This window comes from Micrasema longulum, unplaced genomic scaffold (genome assembly GCF_059751315.1).
Source record: "Micrasema longulum isolate JH-2025_06_02 unplaced genomic scaffold, ASM5975131v1 h1tg001478l, whole genome shotgun sequence".
In the NCBI taxonomy this organism is placed as follows: domain Eukaryota; kingdom Metazoa; phylum Arthropoda; class Insecta; order Trichoptera; family Brachycentridae; genus Micrasema; species Micrasema longulum.
The window spans coordinates 352,911-376,652 of NW_028278663.1; the positions used below are offsets into that span (position 1 = coordinate 352,911).

General features: G+C 32.2%; 1 protein-coding gene across 1 annotated transcript in view; it reads left to right on the forward strand.

Moving 5' to 3' along the window:
• Positions 1 to 2,761: 2,761 nt before the first annotated feature.
• Positions 2,762 to 23,742, forward strand: part of LOC148275255 (uncharacterized) — a 78,295-nt gene continuing 57,314 nt past the window's right edge. Inside the window, exon 1 of the mRNA XM_088235959.1 lies at positions 2,762 to 3,083. Coding sequence (XP_088092085.1) covers positions 3,014 to 3,083 — 70 coding nt within the window. The 5' untranslated portion in view covers positions 2,762 to 3,013. The remainder of the gene's footprint in view (positions 3,084 to 23,742) is intronic.

Sequence of the window (23,742 nt, forward strand, 5' to 3'; positions counted from 1 at the left end):
AATGTCAAAATTATTTTAGTGTTACCAAAAATCCAATAAAAAGAAATAAATGGGTAGAAATTATAACGAATTTAAGGAAAGAATCTGATTGGCATCCACAAAAAACAAATGCTGTTTGTAAACATTCAAAAACAAACTTTTTTCTACACAAAAAAACAACATCTTTCCATTTTTTGCAAATGCATTCTCCTCGAATGCAACCCTGGTAGATCGATGAAAAAACATTTATGCTCCTAACTTTTTTTTACATATTTGATTAAGGATATCTACGAACACGCACAGCGCAAAGATCTATATTTCTCTGAAAACCGCACGTAAATCGGTTAAACCGTTTAAAAGGAGTACAGTGACATCACACGTACAGAGGAATTATATTTATAAAGATGTGTCATTCCATAAAAAAAATTACCAATAATCTGCACTGACAAACTTAAATGTTTTAATTATATTGCTTTGTATAAATAAAAATATTATTATGCAATTGGTGCAAACAGTATCCTCTAATACAAATATGCTTTTCAGACGGTTAAATACATTATGTTTTAAAATGATATACGTTAAAATACATTGAATACGAAATTTAACCTGAACCTTTGTTTGAACTCGGAGTCACCACCGGAGTTCGTCAAGGTTGCATCTTTGCACCGTTCTTTTTTATAATCCCCAATTCCACTAGATCGAGGAATATCCATCTTCTCCCCCCAAAAACTCTGCGACCTCGAGTGTGCAGATGATGCGGTTATAATTGACGATTCAGTCACGGGTCTTCAGGCCACTGTAGTTAGCCTAAAAAAGTGCTCCTCATGCATGGGTTTAAAAATCAATATTACAAAAACCCATGTACTGTGTAACACTTCATGCCTTGATGCCTAAAATCCCCTGACTCAAAACCCCCTGTCAAGCCAAGTCATCGAAAGGGTCGAGATTTTCAAATACCTGGGCTGGTATTCCGAACGTATTTACAACGCGCTATAATTGTGTTGCGAATGTACTGCGAATGCCTCCTGAGAGCCTTAACCACGCATGCCTGTTTTACAAGTTATCAGGTTCTCGACGTCCTGGAAGTCCACTGCTGACTGTTCGTCGGCAGTTCATGTCAGAACTACGGGACGCGAACATGACTTGTGAGGATGCACAGCCTGGCAGTCGACAGAGATGCCTAGAGGATCTTCGTGGACACCATATGCTTCAACTAGGGAGCGGACATGGAATATAACCTTCTATAACAACTTAAACAAATACAAACTAATACCACTTTCGAACAAAGGGATTTTAAGTATTATTCAATTAAAATCTATAACCTACTTCCACTGTCTATTAAAGCAATTAGTAATGAGAAAATGTTTAAAAAGGCTTTAAAAAAATGGATAGTGGAGCTAGGTAGAAGTAAAATGGATTGTCTCATTCGCCCATACCAATGCTGAATCAACTGCTCCACAACTGTATGGCTTATGTTAGGTTTTTGTTGTTTTCATTGTGTGTTTTGTAATATAAATAATATAGATGTACATAAATACCTTGTTTTTAAAACTGAATATTTGTTAATTATGTTTGTTTTTTAAGTGAGTCTTCTTTGTTTATTCTCAAATGTAATTAAAAAAAACTAAATTGTTAAGTGTCCTCGGCACGGGAGACCCCAGTGAGGTTACATTATTTTTATTATTAATTATAGTTTGTAAGCGAAAAATATGAATAAATAAATATTCTTAGAATACTTTTATGTTTTAATACAGAATCAAATTTCGATTGACTTTTAAAAAAAATACTTTTGCGAAACATAAAAAACATAAACAGAAGAAGAAACATAAAAAAATACGAAGAATTTGCTTAATATAAATTAAATCATGTTTACTCGGTACCTATTATTTTTATTAAAAGTGGATTCAAGTCATCTAGCATTTTATATACAAAATATTTAATTATTTTTTTAAATGTTGAAAACTTTGTAAAACACAAAGCTTTATGCTTAGCGTCTTTATCAAGAGATGTCGCTATTATCAAAACCACCTAAAAAACTTTAGTTTTTCTTCAAATGGATTCTAATCCTTATTGACAATTTTCCCGAAAACATAATTTATTTATTTAAATAAGGCAATTCTGCCATTTACATGCATACATAATGAATTATTATTCAATGTGTTAATGCTAATGTGTGTAATCATTTAAGATACCCATTCAGTTCACGCGATTTTGCTTAATTTCGGTTCTAATTTTTTAAATGTTTAATGGATTTTATTTACATTTTTATTTTATTAAAAACTTCAAGTACAAAGAAAAAGTACTTTAGCGGACTAATCGTTTAAAGCAATATCTTCTAGCGAACCAAAAAACTGACTGGTCAAAAGAAGGGTGGGTCAAAAATTTGTATTAAAAAACCAAAATTAAATTAAAAATTAAGTTATTTGTATAAAAATGAAATAAGTATACATTTTATTCTGAACATGTTCAATTACAGATTGCCAATGAAGATACTTTATATTTTCATAAAAAAATACAGATTTTATTTTATACTGTCTCGATATGTACCGATGCAGATAGCGATTGTGAACGCGGCTCTGGTGTGTTTACATTTGTATCCACCGATAAACTAAATTAAAAACACTGCTTCGTGTTTGATACAATTAGTAAAAAATACAAATTGTTCATTTAAGTACTCAAAACAACTGAAATCTAAATACGGTACTTTTTAGCCATGCGCATAAAACTTTCCAATGTTGTAACTATACCGGTATAATCCTGTCAAGCATGGCAAAAACAACTCAGTATGTTCAGGACTGTGATGGTGAACGCCTGCGCATGTCAAAATAAAAAAATCTGTTAAATTTTATTAGCTTGAAATTATTTTTGGTGCCATATACTTCTTTTTAAGTATTTCCACAGCCCGAAAGACAAAATGACGTGCAACTGAATAAAATATTGCCGTCTTTTGCCCTATTTACAAAACATTAATGGAATTAAAAAAGTAAAATATATTGTCTCGAGTTTTGTCGATTGATTTAGTGATTTATTAAAAATGTGGTCGAAGTATTACGTAAAGTGGTTTTGTAGTTTGTTTATCATATCGGAATTTCTCTATGTGTCAGGTATGATATTTTTTTTAAATTATATAATATAAAACGTAGGTATATAGTTTATTGCACATGTGCTTAAATTGTATTCACTGCGTACAATACATGAATGCTTTCGCTAGTAACTGAGTTACATAAACTTTCGTTTCCTATGAATATACATAATATAAACCTTTTTATGTATTTATTTATTTATTTATTCATTCAAAATTACAAAATTAAATATTTATGAACTTATTAAGGCTTTTTAGGCTATGCCCGTGTCAAGCCACAATAAATAACAATAAAAATACATAGTAAAATTAATAAGATCAAATTATAATGACATAGAATCACAATCTAGAAAAAAAGGTAAATGTAATAAATAATTAAATTCCAAAGAATACGATGCAAAAAAGAAAATCAGAAATTTTTTTAAAATATAAATTATACAAATTAAGAATCACACATAATCAAATATACAAAATAGTGGTATAATTAAAATCAACAGAAAAATAATATATATATAAATATAAAAGCATAATTGAAATGATAATTGAGTTATGTTTTCTAGAAAGTAATTCAATTATAGTAAGAAATATAAGGAATAAGAGCAATAAATCGTTTGCCAAATAATAGTACGTACTAAATTTAATTTTACAAAAATTCATAATAAGAAAAACATAAAAATTATTAATTTTTATGTTTTTCTTATTATGTATTTTTTTTCTTATATTATTTGATATATATCTGTGTGCTATGTTTTCTCTTCCGCACAAGATAAAAAAAACATTTGAATGCTTTGATGAAGACATAAAAAAAACAATAATGTGACAAGTTGGCGAGATTTCTTTACTTGAGAAACTCAATGTTTTTATCTTTCGTTTATTTTTGACCATTTCTTTATTTTTGATTTGATTTACATGTTTGAATTTTCTTATATACATTTTTGATTTATTTTTATTTTTTATCTTGTTTTCCGAAGATTCAAAATCGAAATGTATAATAATAATAATAATCATAGTTCATTAACAAAAATAACAATAACTTTATCTACTACATACACACTTAGGTAATATATTTCTCTGGATCACGTCTAGTCTGCCTAAAGCTAGGGTTTCCTAGGACAGCGGTGCCCGTATCTTAACGGCCGTAGTGAACGGTGATGCGGTGGACAGCCGTCGTAGTGGTGACTAGAGAGTGGTTTTATTTTTTAACGGTGTTATCATCACCATTTTTATAGGAAACCACTCTCTAGTCACCGTTACGACGGCTGTCAACCGCATCAATGTTCACTACGGCCGTTAAAATACGGGCACCGCTGTCCTAGGAAACCCGAGCTTAACTAGGTACGACCTGTTTTCAGGCAGGCATTTTTATGCAAAATAAACAAAAACATTACTAACTAATAGTTTATTTATTATACAGTTATAAAGTATTAATTTCTACCATTTATTATTTAAGAATGTTTTGATTAAATTTTACCATTTTTTTGACGTAAACCCACGAATCAATTTTTTACAATTTTTAAAAATTGAATCCGGGTCATGGTTTTGCAATATTCAGGTAACATATAAAATATTTTGGGGCCCAGAAACCTGAAATTTCGTTGCCCGAATTCAGAGTTTGTGGTAGACCCCATGACCCATCCTCTAGTTTGACTTCGGGTAGTGTGGGTGTGTTCCTTTTGGGATTCGGTAGAATAATTTGCTTTCACAAACATGTTTATTCTTTTATTTAATTGCTATTTTTTCTCTCTTTTTCTACTTTAAAAAAAATATTTTAAACCGTTTTATCAGGTTTTTTGAGTAAATTTTCTTCTTTACGCTATTTTTTGTTTTCAAAGCATCAACAACAAAATAAATATATGTTCATTATTTTGTGTGTAATATTACGAATATTAATATAAATTTACGATTTGATAAAATGCCCATTTTACAAAAATAACACAGATAAGTACGAAGGTCAAAATTCGGTCGCTTAGACGAACGTGCGGAAAATCAATGTATGACAGGCATACGAATGGTGAAATCAGACAAGAATGCAAGTCTGAGATATGTGTAATGGATAAGATTGAAGAAGGGTAACTAAAATGGTTTGATCGTATAGAACGAATGAATAACTTAAGAATGGTAAAACAGAAATACATGGCTAGAATAAAAGGTCACATAGGACGTGGATGACCAAGAAAGACGTGGCATGTTCAGATGAATCAAAATCTAAAGTCTGGTCACCTCAAAAGCACACAACCGAAGCGCACGTATATCAAGGTGTATGAATGTGGAAGAATGTATGTCAGGATAGACGTGTGTGGCGGTCTATCCTCTCTGCCTACCTTTACGGGGAAACGACGTGATGGTAGTTGTAGTAGTAGTAAGTACAATCATAAATAGTAATTAACATATTACAACAGAGATGAAGAACATTTAAGAGAAGGTAATATATAAGTCTAGGCATCTACAGGGCTTATGACCTGTCAATGGCTGGTTTGAGTGGCCACTTTACACACTGTGTAACATTCACCATTCTGCCTATATTTGAACATCTATATTCCTTTAATTCTTTCATCTGTTGATGTTTGTGAAGTTATTTTGTCTACTTAAGTTGTCTACAAAAATTTGGACGAACTCAAAATATTGTTGATAAATAGTAATAATAAAAGAAAGTAACGCAATAAATTACAAAAAGATACAATATTTTTTAGTTTTTTCAAAACACTATTTAAACAGGAAAAAATATGTTTAAGTAAAAACTAAAAAGTAAACTACTAAAAAATATGATGGTATGTGCACATATTAAAAAAAACATTATTAAATATAAGTAAGAGCATAACGTATATTATATACACATTAAAAACAGAGAGAAATTAAATAAAAAATTAAGGAATAATTTACATTGACTTTAATTAGCTTTAAACAATGCTCCTTATCAGCCCGAATACAACGCGATGTTTTTAAATCAGTTCAATGAATCCATCGGTATATTTTTCTACAAAACAAACATTCATCTTATATTCGGTGTTAAAGATTAATTTTTCCTTTCATTCTTGCTCCAAATATATTGGGCGTGTTTTTTTCGGGCTAATACGGTGTTTCATCATCATTCCCTTTCCACGCCTAATGGTGCATAGGGCACTGCATTGGTACACCAATCGCAGTACATCTCAACTATTTTTGTTACATGAAGGTAAGATGAATAGTCTTACGCTTTAGGTACCAGTCCAAGCACTATGAAATATTTTAGTGTGAAATCAGCCTTTTTAAATAAATATTTCACATCAACCATGTTTTCTCGCATGGTGGGCTAATGCGTCGACCATTACACCATGAGGCTGACTTAAAACGGTATTTAAAAAGGTATAAAATTAATAAATGAATTTAAAATGTCCATCATAATATAGAAAATATCATCAAAATAACCATCTCATATCTAAATAATCATCTACGCCCGATGGTGCGTTGGGCACTACATTGAAAAACAAAACGTAGTGTCACTTGATTATCTGTTACATAAAGGTCAGGTTATAAAACCGTAAATAAGTAAAATATTATGAATGTTTAAAACCACCTTCAAATTTAATATTTCTTGTCGATCCTGCCAGAAATCGAACCCGGAATCTCAAGTCAAACATTTATTTATTTATTTATTTAACTTTTTGTACATAATGTTATTTGTACATTAGCGGGCTTATTGCCAAATGGCAATTTCTTCCAACCAACCAATAAAATAAAAGTTTTATTTTTATAATTCAAGTTACAGAACATATTCAATAGAAAAAAAAAAAAGATTAAAAAGTGAAAAATATATAAAAATAGAAATAAACGCATTTGTTTATAAATTACCTTAAATCAAAACTATTACTCAATGGGAAAAAGGAAAAAAGCGGAAAAAGGAAAGGAGGAGAGATTAAGGAAGAGAAAGGTAGGCGTATGCACTTATCATTAAACTACGAGGCGAACTTATCTCTATTTGATTTCCTTTTTAAGGATTTTTACCTGAGTCATCGCCACCAAGTGGTAAAAGTCGTCTAAGATTCTGGTTCTATTTCGCACACGGAGCTGTGGGTATTCTCCATCCACCTGAATAGTAAATAAAACCTAGCCAATCTTGAAAAATCAAACAAAAGTGCAACCATCAATGTTTCATTTAAACAATTTCGTTGCATCATAATTCCTTGCTGCACTCAATAGTGCATCAGAAATAGATTTTTGTTTTTTCTGATTATTCCAGAGAAAAATAATGCAAAGTGTTTTTGGAGTGTGGAGTGAGCGGAAATCTGACACGAGCTATTACTTCTCTGTATGAAGACATCACAGCATGTGTTAGGGTGAATGGATCATACACATTGTAGTTTGACATTCATAAAGGAGTCAAACAGGAATGTGTGATGTCACCATGGCTGTTCATCGTGTATATCGATAACTGCATGAAAGAACTGAAAGGCTTAAGAATGGGAGCAAAAATGGGTGATTTAACTGTCAATTGTCTTTTGTATGTTGATGATGTCGTGTTTCTTGCTAACAACAAAGAAGAACTCCAGTTCTTGGTAACAAAGGTCTACAATGTATGTGAGGGAAGCGATTTGCTGTTAAATGTCGATACATCAAATAAATTGAACATAGTAATAAATCTGATATTTTTCAAATCTTCTAAGACCAACTATTGTTTTTATGCCCGATGTTCAGAATGCGTAGATTTGTTAAGTCGTCAGACAACTTGGAATTCCTTGGAATAGATCTTCTGGCTTTTCGTGCATTTCTTCGCCACTAAAACAGTGTAAGATGAAGATGGATTGGCATGAGTTAGCTTGAAGTCTTATATTGATAGTGTTTTTGAATACAGTGTTTATCACTATTTTATTGATTTTATTTGTCTTTGATACTCCCTGCACGGCTTCGTAGTGCAGTGGTTGGCGCTTTTGCCAATGAGGAAGTTCAGTGTTTTTTTTTTTTTTTTTATTTGTTAATAGTTTATTAAACAAAGAAAAAAAAATTTTTTTTACATATCGTATTTTTAGCGCTATGATTTTTTTTAGTTTTGTATTTCTGAAATAACTCTGCGTGTGACGTCAGAGGTTGTTCTATGTTAGTTTTTCCCAATGGTTCGTTTACAGTTAGCCAACCGGATATCCTTCACAGCTGTCACATCATTGGTTGGTTCATATGAACTAGTGACGTCAATTAAAGTAGTGCGTTTTTATTATTTTTTTCGTACATTTTCAAGAAACTTTGCCGTACAATTTAATGCTCTAGTTTTTACCGCGCACAAGAAAACATTTTTTGTATTCAATTTCCCGTAGGGCTGAAGTTATTTATTATGTATTAGCTTAGCTAAATCATACTTGTAATAATTTTAATGTGCTTTTGGATTCGAAAATCAGATCTTTTGAACATAACGCAAAGGAAGTGAAAGGGTTAGTAGTTTTGAAAATACCAACTTAAGGTAAATATGCTCCATGACTGTATATTACATTCAGTTTAAGTGGTTTTACTTACTCAATGTATGAAAATTGGTTGCGAGTATTTCCGAAACGTTCCATAATTCGCGATATTTCTAAAACACACCTTAATTAATGGTTTGATTGGGGTCGTATTTTTGAAAGCGAACTTTAAATGATTTACAGCGCTTATTTTCTCACGTAACGAGAGAAAAGTGAATAAAATAATATATACTTACAGATAAACGCTCTGTTGAAATAAAACAGTAAATAGACAAAAACATGGTCCCCCTATGGTTGGTTTAAGAATGACGTAACAGTAAGTGACACGTTATTTAAAAAGGTATATTTTAATTTTATCGGAACAACAACAATTAAACTACATAAAGTATTTATTGTAACAAGACTATTCATTTCCGTTTTTTAAATTATTTTGATTTATTTATTATTTAATGAAAAAACCTTGCGATTTCTATTATATATCTTCAGGGGTGGTATTTTGAATCTTTTCTATCCCCTAGAGCAGAGGTTCCCAAACTGTTTTGTGTCGTAGACCCCTTGCCATGTTTTTCGGTTTTTGGTAGACCCCCTACTTACCTGATATTGATTTTTCATAAATTTCTGACTGTAGTGAAGTTTAGTGTTAAAAACTTAAAGTTAAAACAAATGTTAAGTTTTGTACATTTATTAATTGAATTTAAATTAAAACTACTCAAAATAAAATTGTGTATCCGTTATATAAAATAAACGTAACATAAAATAAACTAAGCAATAAGTAAATGTTTTTAGTGGAAAGGATGAACCTGATGCTTTAATAATAAATTATCAACATTTGGCGTCAATTTTGTCAGGTTTAATCTTAAATCTCTTCGGCCAATGATGTCCAGTCTGTTTCTTTTATTCGTTAGGAGATTGGTAACAGCCTGAACCCTCTTTCCACTTGGTATGACGATGGAAAGGAAATTAAAAATTTGCTCGCTATATTCCATAATACAGGATAAGTAACGGGTATGTTTTTTTTGCAGCCAGAAGTACAGAAGTACTATCAGTGCATGTTGATATCCCCCGATATATCGATGACGGACCCCCATTTTCATTTCATGGACCCCCAAATTTATTTTTCGTTGACGTAGACCCCTTGCAGGTTGTCATAGACCCCTGGGGGTCGATATAGACCACTTTGAGAATCACTGCCCTAGAGAATAGTTAATTTGGGGATTTGGTCGATTCAACCCGATTGAGTGTTTTAGGTAATGCATAATGTTTTAAATGAAAATCATCATCTTTGGTTTTACTTGGTCATATTTATTTGACGTTTTACTATCAGAGTGGCCAGATATGAAAAAAAGTGTAAACGCAAGCAAAAAAATAAAATCCCCAAACTTTGCATGTGGTAGTGTTGTCATAAACTAGGCATAAAGCTACACCTAAGCAGAATACGGATAAGAATACTATACCTATTATAGTAGAAGAATAAGGGTGGTATTCCTATCCTTATTCTACCGCTATGACTAGGCGTAACTTTATATCAGATTTATAAGTAAAACGTTCAGTGTTTTATATAGGAATGATATAAAACAGCGTACAATGTGTTCGAATGTTTAATAAGCTTATGTTAATAAATTAATGCTTGTCGGTGAACCAAAAGACAATATAATTTTTGCTTGTGTAAGAAAGCACATTTGAATAATTGATATATAAACAAAATGTTATCCATATGGCCTATACAGTTCAATAGGGAAAAAAAAATAAACCAAAAGTGGGATGAGAAAAAAGGGAATGAAAAGATATTGAAAAAAAAAATAAATGGAAGTGAAATAATAAAAGGGAAGAAGTGTAACCTTGTGGTTACAAATTTTGCTTGCGTAAAGTCTCTGTCGCAATACCCACATGTTTTATTTTAAATAACTTCACCAAAAGAGTCAAAAGGACCATACTTAAATTATTGTTCTAAAAGGGCATACTCGATGAATACATTCTCTTTTACCCTTATTTACGTTATAGCGAACCGTAACCGATTGAAAAAATAGCGTGTTAACGCCATAGATAAAAAATCAAAATAAAATCACTCCAAACGAGTCTTTTAAAACACCTTAAGTTTACTAAACAATGATAATCCAATTTCTGAAAAATTTGTACATAATATTGATCTACTGGACAACTAAGTCAATCGAAATTACAAGTTGATAGACTGTAATGGTTATTTTTAATGCCTTATTCAGGAGTCCAGTTCTGCAATCCATTTAAATTCCATTAGAAAATATAGCTGAAAAATCTACACACGAAATTTACTAGACATAATACAATAAGGTATTCTTCACGAACTTCAATTCAAATTGAAATAATTACCTGTCACCTCTTTTATAAAATTAATGAGCTTTTTCATATTGCAAGATGAGGTGACGAAAGTAAAATGAACGACCTAATATAGAGGTTTAGAATCAATATTAAATTCATTTCTATTGTTGTAGAATAGTCATTTGAGAACGTTATGTTGGTTGGTTATTAAAATCATAAATGTAAATAACTCTCGGTAATTATTGTTCAAAATCGTATTTTAGAAAGTACCGATCACTTTTTTTTATGCGAAATTACGCTAGAATTAATAAAGGGGCATCGCTCCCGGTATTCTTATTTTATAAACTGTAAAATTTAGCGAATAAAGCGATAATAAATTATCGATGCAGTCAACAGAAACATGCAAACTGTTGAAGTTAAATTACATGCACTATTGATAGTGCGTGCGGGTGAATAGGAGTTTTTAAAAATAAAATTGATACATTTTTTTATTATTCCCTGTAATCCTATTGAAATTTAATAAGGGAAGTCTGGACAAAACGATGTGATGTTGTTCAATAACAAAAGTAAGAACAGTAGTATTTTTTAATAAACATCTTTGGGTTTATGGATAGGTTGTAAAACACTGAAAAGAGGAATTACAAATTAAAACTATAAGATATTGGAGATCAACCAAAAACAATTTTGTCGGTACAGAATAACATACGAATTACGGACATAATATCTGTACCTCAGAGGCAGACGGATTCAAATCCAGAATTTGATTAAATGACATTTCGATTTTCGTATCGAGTTTATGATCATGTCCATTGATTTTGAAGAAATGTAAGTCTTATAATAAAAAAACCAATGAATTTAGATACTGAAAATACAAATTTATGTTCTGAATTATTAGAAATCTCTTAGAGAAAGTAGATTCTTTAGGCTATTGTTGAACATTCGACGTTTGGAGTTGCATCCGTCTGCCTCTGAAGTACAGATATAGGGGCTGATAGTTTTCCACCTCATATCACATCGCATCTGGGGACATAAGTCTTCTTGGCGATGGCGGTGCCCAGATACACTGAAAAATTGCTCGTTCCCTAACGCGAAAAGCTGCCCGAAGGAACTCTATAATCTGGTAGCTTTAGCATATTTTTGCTCAAAGAATATAATCCAGAAGTACATAATGTGTACTTCATTGGATTGAGAAAAGAGGGAAGTGAATTCTTCACTGGATTGGGATTATATTGATTGGACATAATCAATCAAAAAATATAAGATTACCAATGAGGAGAAAAACATAATCTCAAAACTCATTGTACAAAGGATTGAAGCTGTACAATGAGTTAACTGAAGAAATAAAAGAGATTGAAAATATTGAAATATTTCAAATTAATTTGAAAAAATATGTTATTGAGAAATGTTATTAAAAATTTATACTAGTTCTTAAGATGTTATGAACTAACTTAATTAAGCATAAATAAATTCACATAAATTATTTCAAAACTTTTTGGAACCTTAAAATTTTTTTTAAATGCCACCAGATCTGTATATCTGACAGGACCTATAACAGGGCCACGGATAGTAGCGAGAAACTCTATTCGGTAATCATAGAAAGGGGGAAAAGGACAAGACCAAGAGTTCAAAAAATTGATTAAGATATCCGCAGCAGCACAAAGGGGAATCAAGAATATTAAAAGTCAATAATTTTTCATTTTATTTACGATGACCTGATAAAAACTGCGTAGCCCAGTGATCAGGAACACCCAAGAAGATTTTGAAGAAGGATTGAAGGAAAAAAAATAAAAGTTACCCTCTCTGAAAGGGAAGATTTCCATTGCGATTACAAGCACCAAGAAGAGCATTTAATGGCATTTGATTGAGACATTTTTTCAGTAGACGGACGCCACCGATAACAGAAGAACGCTTTTAAAAAAAAAGAGAATATTCGCGGATTGTCGCTGGATCTCCAGATCCAAAGAAAATAAGCCCGTCACAACCGGGAAAGCATCAATTCAGCGTGTCCTTCACTCTCTAGCAAAAGCCAGGAGAGGCTGCCCTTGGCTGTTTAAAATAATTCGCCTAAGTATTGCAACTCACATCAATGTGCCCAATAGACAGCTGCATAGCACACGATGCTTAAGAAAATGGATTTAAAATAGACCGTTAAAGTTTCAAAAGACAACCCCAAGCTGACTCTGGCCAAGTCTGCAACATGAAAACCCTTCTTTTCTAAAATCACAGCTTTCTTGCATAGGAAGTATAAGACAAATTCCTTTCAAGAATTACACCAAGATTTTAAATTAAATTTGAAACTCGAATAGAAGTGCCCAGAAATTCGATAGAAGGAGAACACACAAGGTTGACTGACTTTATTTAGTGAAAATGTGTTTTTTTGAGTAGCAAAAATGAATTTCTTTTAAATACCCCAATCGGGTACTTTATTTGATGCAATAGCTACGCCACCTTCCAGAGATCCACGGCCATTGCCCTCAGTAGGAGCTGATAATTAAATGTTCACTAATAAATATTCTTGTTTCTCATTCTCATTCGGCATGTCTGCACAGGATGTATGAGCCTGACGAGATCAAGACATGCAATAATCAGCTCTCACCAGGATTGGGGCGCAAAAATCTTCATCTTTTTTCTGCGTGTCAGCTACAAGGTCATCTTTACCTGTTCTTTCATTACAGAGAGCCTTCATAACCTCCCTTTCTTCTTTTTTAAGGGAGATTTTTAGTTGCATTTTTCGCATGTACTTCTTCCAAATACATACGTATGTTGTTTCGTCCATCGTATCGGTATCTCATTTTGTGCGTGCATTTTCCACAAAAATTGAAACAAAAAACATATGTTAATAATAAAACAACGGTATTTTTATAACGGCCTAATCTATCGATTTATTTGTAAGCTGGGTTTTTGCACTGCACGTACAGTTCCAGAATTTTTCGTTATTCTTTGGTTTATTAATTGGCGGGTTCCTTGCTAAAAGGTAATTTGCTCCAACCATCACTTGACTTTGTGCTTTTTTTATATATTTATTATTGTTATATGTGCCAACCTTATCTCCTAATTAAAAAAAAACAGCTGTTATTTTAAATTAATATTTAAAAAATATATTTTTACTTTAACTTATGTATGCCTCTTTTGATATATATTTATGTTTTTTTAGTACAAAATTTTGACCAGTTGTTTTTTGGCTGGCTGGAAGATATTGCGTTTAGCAATAAGTACTTGAAATTTTAAATGAATAAGTATTTTGATATTGTCAGCTCTCAAACCACGTTATGTAGCCATGCATGAAGTCCAGGGTTCGATTTTGAATCAATTTAATAAACTACAAGACTTTTTGCATAATTTAGCACGTGACTATTACATTATAAATGTGATTGCACATGTGTTAACAATAAGTACACTATATGATTATTAAATTGATATCATATTTGGTTCAGAACGAATTGAATTACTGCCTCGCGGGCTAGAAGTGGGTACAACGTAAGTGAATCATAGTAAAAATACTTTTGTCACGTCATGGCTTGGGCGGGAAACGCCATTACAGACTGTTGTGCAACGTATCTGGGACAACCTCGAGCCTCTCGTGACGCTTTACTACTGAATCATGCGCCGGCAACCAACGTTTCTTCAAAACCTGAGTACTGTTAAAAGATGTAATTCAACAAATTGATATGAAATAATTGTGAATACTTAATTCCACTTATTGATGCTTCGCACGAAACGCGAAAACATTTCATTCGATTGATTTACTATTTTCAACTGTCGAACACGCTACGCGGATGTTCCGTTGTTCGGCTGTTCCGTCGGTGGACCTGGAGCCTTATGCTGGAAAGATGTGACATTTTGTCACCCACTCGACAATAGTCGATTGGGCATCTCGATTGCTTTGTCATAATGCTATTCTTGAAAACCCTCCCACAATTTAATTACAAAGACGAATGAGAAAGTGGCATCACTAACAGATCCGTATTTATATATGGCCTATAGCTCTCCTGCCACACGTAAACTTTTATTGTTTCTTGTCAGCTTCTTACGTTAAATATTTTGTAAATGGAATATTATGAAAACATATAAGAAAACGTTTTATTGAGACACTGCCCATTCATAATTATTATTTGCCTTTAACATAACACACATCTACATGTCATTAGAAATATTTCATGTTCATTTAATGGATTTTAAAAACATTGTATAATATACGAGTATATCTCAAATACGACGGGCGATAAAATAATTTTTTAAATCATGTTTCTAGTGAAACTTCATTTGATAATGGATTAAAAATAAGTACAGTTGTATTTGTTGCACGTCATCATTACAATATTGACCAGTGTTGTAAATTTTGAGTTAAATACAACAAAAATACATACCTACTCGTCATTCAAACATAAATGCCGAGCTTTTTATAAGAAGGAAGTTTGACAGCTGAAGTCACGATGTTGCATTCGATTGTCAATGTCGAGTGCTTTGGGGCACACATGATAAAGTCGATTGGTGTTCAATCGACTGCATTCGTATGGGTGGTTCAAGAGCTGTCACTCGTTGAATTACGGAAGTCGAATACGATTCTAAAGACGAATGATTCCAACATAAGGTCCCTGGGCGGAACGCTCGCCTTCGGCGTCTGTTCCGTCCTCCGCGCGCGATTATCCATTGAATGTTTTGCCATGATGCACCACATTTGGCGAACATTCCGCGTCAATTGTATAAGATATATAAAATCGAGAATGTAATTAATTAGTAAAAAAAGCATTCCCAGAAGTTAAGCCCGCCAAGTTAATCTTTCCCGCACTAAGTATCCAAAAATTACACATGATCCGAACGGGGGACCAAACGACCCCAGCGCCTACTTGTCAGTCAGGCGTCAGGATAATAAAACGTTGGAAGTGTTTATGACCGTGCAAAAATTTATTCATACTTTCGCGTACACATATTTTACTCATTCGTGTATTTTATTAATTTTGTTAGTTTGCCGAATGCTTATGTACATAAAGGATTGACCCTTGTATTATTGACGTCTTTTTTGTTTTCAAATAAAAAAAAAAACAACATTTTAAATTTAAAAACAAAAACAGGAAAATGCTTCTATGTATTAATTTCACTATTACAAAAAAATATACGGCAAAAAGCTATGATAAAACTTGAGTTATCGAATTAAAATCAGTCTATGGGGGCTTCAAATCCCCCCCTTCGGTCCGGCTAGGTTAAATACAAATTAATATTTCCCAGAAAAGAGATAATATTTATCTTAGGTAACTTTAATTACTAAACATAAATCAATTTTAGAAATAAATAAAAGGTTTTTCTACTCTGATTTTTAGTCGTCATGTCATTGTGATTTATCTAAAATCATTATATTTTCTAATAAAGCAAATATTTGTGCTTTGTTATATTTTAACCGTTGACTTGACATTTTCATGTTTATTTTGTTTCCTACCATACTTTAAACAGATAGTTATCCCTTATGTGTATCTGTTGGTGCATAGGGCACTGCATTAGTATAACAAATGCGTTATATCAATACCATCTGTTTCATGAAGCTAAAGTGATCAGTTTTACATTTCTAAGCCTGTGGCCAGTCCGGGGACAGTGAAATGTTGCAGGGTAAAACCACCTCACAAATGTTTAATGTGGAGTTTTCCAGAAATCAAACTTGGGACTCCAAGTGTGGTAGACGAACGCGCTAACGACTAAACAGCAGTGGGTGTATCTCCACTAGATTTTTAAAAACTCCAAAAACTCCTACACCACACATAACTACTGAGCTGTCTATGATATTACCTATTAAAATATTTCATAATATAACATTTATTTTCAATTGAATACTACTGTTATTATGCCAACTTTTATTAGTACGTTCTTGTTTTCATTTTCATCATATTTCTACCTCCGCCCATTTCAGAAGTGTTATTAATCAATGCAAAGCTTAAACATTGTACAGACGCAGAGTCACTGCCATAGGGCATAAGCGCACTGCAAAGCGAATAAATATATGCCAATTTCCTGACTTGGGGCCAGTAGGCAATTACATTCGAATTACATACGTACCTTTCCCTCTTAAATAAATAGTTACCCAACGATATAAACAGGTAACACTAAAAACATGTAGGACTTAGATTTTTATTATTACTCGTATATTTTCCGTGTCCATGCGGATAAATAATACATTTCTGCGCGTGAAATAGAACCAATGTTTTCGACTTGGTGGTTACTCCCGGGAAAAAAGTACTGTTGTATTTCTAAAGTAACACCACTCAAATGGCTAGGAGGTTAAAGGTTACACGATTGGTTAATTTTTTAATCAAAATGTAGGCATTTATATTTACGCTTCAATACAAAATTCACCCATAGTAACAATAGCATATTAGATATTTGTATTACTATAACATGCACTATTATGTTTATCATTTGTCCCAACTTAACACAGAACTTTGGTCTTATGAAATTGAGACTTATGTCCAAATAATTGTAAATTGAATTAATTACAGTAAACAAATAAATAAATAAATTAAATTGATTATTTTAAATCATAAAAAAAATGTTGAGCTATTTTAATTTGTAGCAAGAAAGCGTAAATGTACGAGTATTTTGTTAATGTGATTCGATATTTCCTAAAAACTCATTTCTATTGTTCGATATAGGAAAGGCCTTGTACATGTGACATACAATGTACGCGCTGCGTTTCAAACTAAAATATAGAACTTGAGAACTGTATTGCTTTAAAAAATAAGCAAATAGATGAATTGAAGAAATATTATTATTAGAACATGGACATAATAATTATGAATATTACATCATGTTTAAAATGCCTACTTAAACTTGTATTCCTCCGAACCGTATGGATTTTTTAAATTACAAAATCTCCCAAAAGTGGAATAAAAAGATTTATCATGAAATGTGTGTGGATGTATCACGAAACCATCCCTATGTGTTTTCAATTGCTTTCCAGACTTTTAATCGTTTTTTATTCATCCCTTCTTTCATCCTTTCCCCTGACTCTTTCCGGTCGTATATTTAAATCTTGTGTGCATGTGATGTCACGTTAGTCTACATACGATACAAGATTTGAAATACTTTTTTTCAAATGATGAAGTTGTATTTTTTACAATCTTCAAATGGACATTTTCACACCGGATTTTAATGTAAAATTTGTATAAATATGCTGGATTTTGTTGAAACTATTCTGGGCAAAATATATTTATTCTTGCTACACGCCACGAAGAATGAATGTGACGCCAACACAGCAATAAATATATATCAGAGAAAGCATGAAGATAGAACTGATAAGAAGGAAGACGGAGACGCTGTTTTGTGGCCAGTGTTTGCGTAAAAGAGATTCAGTAGGTTATTTATTTATTTATTTACTTTACACTTTATATACTTGTACAATTTATATAAGGGCGGGCATATTATTACCTTAGGGCAATTTCTTCCTACCTATCCAGACCGTTCAGTTTGAGAAAATTACAATTACATGGACATATTTAAACAAAAATTTATATTTTTATATAACAATTTAGAACAAAAATTAAAAAAGTTGCACTATACTATGAAGAAAGAAGAGGAGAGGTGATAGGGTGAAAAGAAGAATGTGAAAGGAACAACTTAAATATTTATAAAGAGAAAACAACATACTTATTGTTATTGACAGCGATGGGGGACGCACGCATGTAAGATGACCGGCGTATTTATGATTTTTAATTTATTTTGCTATAACAGGGCTAAATGATATTATTTTTATAAATTATGGAAAAGGAATTGTTAAACAATATGTATCCATGTTTTTTTTTCAAATGTCTGAACTTTGGAATATTCCGTCTTTTACTTGTGGTAACACGATGTTACATCACAGCGTGCAAAGGAATTATTTACCACAGTCTTTTAAGAGTGAATGCCCTCCTAACAACTCTTTTCCTAAACTCGTTTTCTACACACCTTCCTCCCTACACTATAGTCATGAAATTGTTTTTTTTCTCTTTCTTTTACGTGTATTGTTTCGTGATGCAACAAACCCGCTAAGTATAATACCCAATTTGAACAAAAACTTTGAATTAAGAATAGATCAACTATTTGTTAATATTAATATTATGTATAATTTCAAATAATTTTATGTTGATTTATTTATATTTTATTTCATTGCAAGAAACTGGTGGTTATGCTCTGAATAACCAAAAAAGATAAGAGATATCACGTTTAATATATAATTAACCCCTTAAGCCCGGGTGTTACATAATTTAAAAAAAACAATCTATTAATGGTATCTCTAAGTGTGTCTCCATTATTTTCGTTTGCTTACATTACCATTCAGCATTACTTAGTAAAGTTTGATTTTTAATTCGACAGTTTTTTGGTTGTTTATTGGCGAATATTTTAGGCGAGTTGTAGGTTGGGGAAAAAGTAATTTCGTACTTCACGCCCTTTTTTTCAACTAAGTATATCTCCATCATTAATTATCACATTGGATCATACAACATGGCGTTGTAAAGGTGTAAGTGTATACTAAAAACATTTTATGACAATATTGCGCTTGGTTGGTTCGATCGTGAACTATCGTGCGTCGATTATGGAGGTCTAAAAGAAAGAAATTCGCCATATTTTTTATTTTTACTTCCTGAAAAGGAAAAACGCCTCGAAAGTGACCAAAAATTTTTGCGATGTATGCGGAGCCAATACTATTCCGGTTCATGCTGCACAACAGTGGTTCGGGCGATTTCGTTCTTGTGCAGTGGAGGTGAATGATACAACACGCTCTGGCAGGCCTGTTGTCGAAAATGTCGACAAAATCATGAAAAATATAGAGATAGACAGTCATTTTAGCAGTTGCAGTATTGCCTAGGAGCTGAATATTGATCATAAAACCGTTTCGAACCATTTGCAGAAGATTGAATAAAAAAAAGTGTGTTTGGGTGCCACACGAGCTGACGCAAAAAAACCTCATGGACCGAATTTTCATCTGCAAATCGCTGCTGAATCGCAACAAAATCGACCTATTTCTGAAACAGATGGTGACTGGTGATAAAAAAGTGGGTTATCTATGATAATGTCAAGAGATAGAGGTCGTGGTTGAAAGCCAATGAAGTGGCCCAGACTGTGGCCAAGCCAGGACTGACGGCCAGGAAGATAATAGGTATGGCCAGGATTGGCAGATAATATTTTACTATGAGCTACTCCCCTATGGCTAAACGCTCAATTATGCTCTTGTCTGTGAACAACTCGACCGTTTGAAGCTGGCGATCGAACAGAAGCGGCCAGTATATGTGAATAGGAGAGGAATCGTGTTTCATCAAGATAACGCCAGGCCGCACATATTTTTGATGACGCGCCAGAAGCTCCGGGAGCTCGAATGGGAAGTTCTTATGCATCCACCCTATAGTCCGGACCTGGTACCAAGTGACTACTACCTGTTTTTGTCTATGGCCAACGCGCTTGGGGGTACAAATTTGGCCTCAATAGAGGGCTGTAAAAATTGGTTGACCAAGTTTTTTTCCAATAGGGAAAAGGGATTCTACGGAAGAGGCATTATGAAGTTAAATTTTCGTTGGCAACAAGTTATCAAGTAGAGCGGCGCATATTTGACTTAATCAAATGATTGTAACCCTTTTTGTAAAGCATTGAAATAAAGCGAAAAATGCGAATTGACTTTTTCTCCCGACCTATTATTTCATTAAAATTTAACTAATTTGATTCAATAAACATACATTAAAAGATAATAATTAATGTTTTATGAATTTCGTGGATTTATTATTATTAGTTTGAGAACTAATTTTGAAAAATGAAAATTATTAAAAATACGGAAAATTTTCCAATAATTCATTTAGTATCTACATACATTTAAAAACAAATAAACATTTGAGGTCTTATTAATTTTTACCGAAAATTTCAGTATTTGGACCATTTCCCAAATGTCGTAAATGACTAGTAAAATAGGAGTCAAGTTGTAGTAGAGTGAGATTTGAACCTCAGACCTTTGATCCGTTAATCCACCACAAGACCACGGAACAAATTTACAAACGTAAGACAATTTTTTTTACATCCACAGGAATATGGTCTAAAATGATTAAATTATAATATTATCGTCCGAATAAAATTCATAACATTGCTTTTCTAACCACCAAGCTATTTTTTTAAGTCAAGGACGCCAAATTGTCTCATAATACCTTGGAATTCATTTGTGTAGCATAATGCATTGTCACAAATGAATTGATTTACTACTTTTGTAGCACTCAATATTATTCATAATAATTAAAATACAATAGATAATTAGAAACACACGAATTAGACGAAAAGATATACTTGGATGTATTTTTTTTATTTATTACGTCTTCTTATCTTTGTACTTCTTTTTTTATTTGTTTCTTTCTATACATATTTATATATACAATGATTTTTTTACTACGTGTTTACTGGGTTTTGAAATATGTTTTTTACTTTGTCTTTTACTAAGTTTCTTACTATGTATTCTCTTTTTACTATGTATTTTACCAGGTTTTTTCAACTATGTAATTTACTATGTTTTTCACTATGTCTGATACGTTTTTTTCCATTCTATGCATTGATTACTGTTTTTTTTATATTTATATATATATATTGTTTATTTTTTGACTGGCTTAGAACGGGATAAATAACTCTAGTTAGTCAAAGCAACGTTGTATATATGTTAAATTTTATGTATATAATATGAAAATAAATAAATAAATAAATTTTGTTGGTCTAATTCAAGGTAAAATAAAACCACAGCTACCTTGTAGTGATCATATAGATACGGTGTATTTTGTGTTCTGATGCAGTCCATTATTTATCATTAAATGGGGATAAAGGTATTATCATCATCCTTATCAATCCCCCTATTCGCATCCGATGATGGATTGACACACCAAATGCAGCATAACGAAACTGTGACCAGTCTTACACTTCAAGTCCCAGTCTCGGGGCCGTGAAATACTGCAGTATTGAACCATCTTATAAAATTTTTCATTATATGTCGATGTTCCCAGGAATCGAACCCGGGACCCCAACAAGTATGATAGGCGAACGCGTCAACTGAACTGCGACTCGAATTCGAATCCCTTTTCAGATTTTTTACCGAAGAGAAGCTATCGAATCGAAAACACTTGTCCAGGATTTTTGTTCTGTTACACTTACAGAACTCCATTGTTCATTCGCCCTGGCCCCTGACCCCTGACACAGACTTATAGTTAATAAGGTAAACCAGGGGCATACCGACACATCGCTAAAGTTTTGGACCACCTTTCCTAAATCTCGCCGATAGCCAACATTTTAAAAATATTAAATCATACAAAATATACTCGCTGGAGCTATAAAAACTTCGGCGGACATCAGATGTTTGAAGATATTTTTTTGGGTATTATTCAAGACAATTGAGGCGTAGTAGGTGAGTGTTTGTAATATTTAGCGATTTAAAAAAAAAATCAATTGAAAATATTGCGTTACCAAAGTTTTGCATTTTGTGAGGTTTGTTATAATCGGATCAATGGCATGTCTGTGTCTGTGTGACTCGACATGGTACAGCTAGAAACATCTTTGTTTCACACCAAAAACCAAATTATATTACTTCCTGGGGCAAACGCACACTAACAAACAGGGGTAAACGGACACCATTTTCATAACTGTAATATAATGCCAACCAAGTTATTTTTTTTAAATCCATGATACGTAATTGATCAAAATTTTTCGCTAACGATGCTCTTGAAATTAAATTTATATAAGACTTAAGCAGTAGAAGCAATAAAAATTAATAAGATTTTTCTACTGACTGCTACTTAGGGATAAGACATGTCAATATATTTATGAAAACTAAATAAAAATAACAAAAAAGGGTTGAAAAGGTGTAATTTTTAATTCAAATGGTTTTTTTTGCGAATAATCTCTTTTTATATAATAATAATGGTTCTCCGTTTTTGTTCAAAATATTTAAGATGCTTGAATATTTGAGACATTGTTTTTACATTAGAATACTTATCTCGCCTATACGGAGAAAAACGAAATTAGCTATAGATTACAGCAATACGGGCCGTGGGTACTCAGGTTGAGAATTGCAAGTTTAAACTGAAACCGTTCGTTACTCATTTGTTGTTTATACTAAAAACCAAACTAAAATTAAACGAGAAATTTGGATCGCTTTCGTTCCAAGCAATAGAGCTTAAGGGCTTCTCTAGAGAATTATTACTCTGAGGTTTTTATGTTAGAGATTTGCAAACAATATTATACGCGTCTAAAAAGTTCTTTAACTGCATAATTCTTCACATCTACTTTTTTGTAATCAAGTTAATAGAGCAAAATAAAACTAAATAATCGATTAAAACATTTTCACGGCTGGTATGATAGCGAATGATAAAATCTCAATAATTATTTTACTTCGTTATTTTCCCTTTGTGCATTTCTAGAGTAGTATTGTTTGCTCTACTGATTTCACCACGAAACATGGAATAGGTCCGATTGTTCAAATTAAAATCGGTTCCATTTCGATAAATTCAAAGAATTAATGCTTCACGGGTTCTATCTGATTTCCCATCATTTTCTATTAATATTCCACTTCATTTTATACGTAAACATATTTTTTTATATAATTTACTTTTTGTGGATGTGGCCCATTGTCACGTTCCGGAGTGTCAAGTGTATTAATTTTTTATACAATAGTGTACTTTCTCACCAACTACAATTTTACTTTTATGTAACACAATTTTCAAAAGAAATAATATAAATTGAACATGTTTCCAATTTTCTCAAAATCCTAGTTCTATCTTTAGTCGTATTTCTGATGCGTCTATTTTCCGAGGTTTTTACAGCAGTTCTATGAGCTTTTTCAATATTTATAGCTAACCTAGTCTATAAAACGTCCACCTTTCTTATTCGGACTTAGAACCGGCAACGGCGGAGTTGAAAATTAGAAAATACACATTTAAATTATTTATTCATTTACTTACAAACTGTTCATTACATATT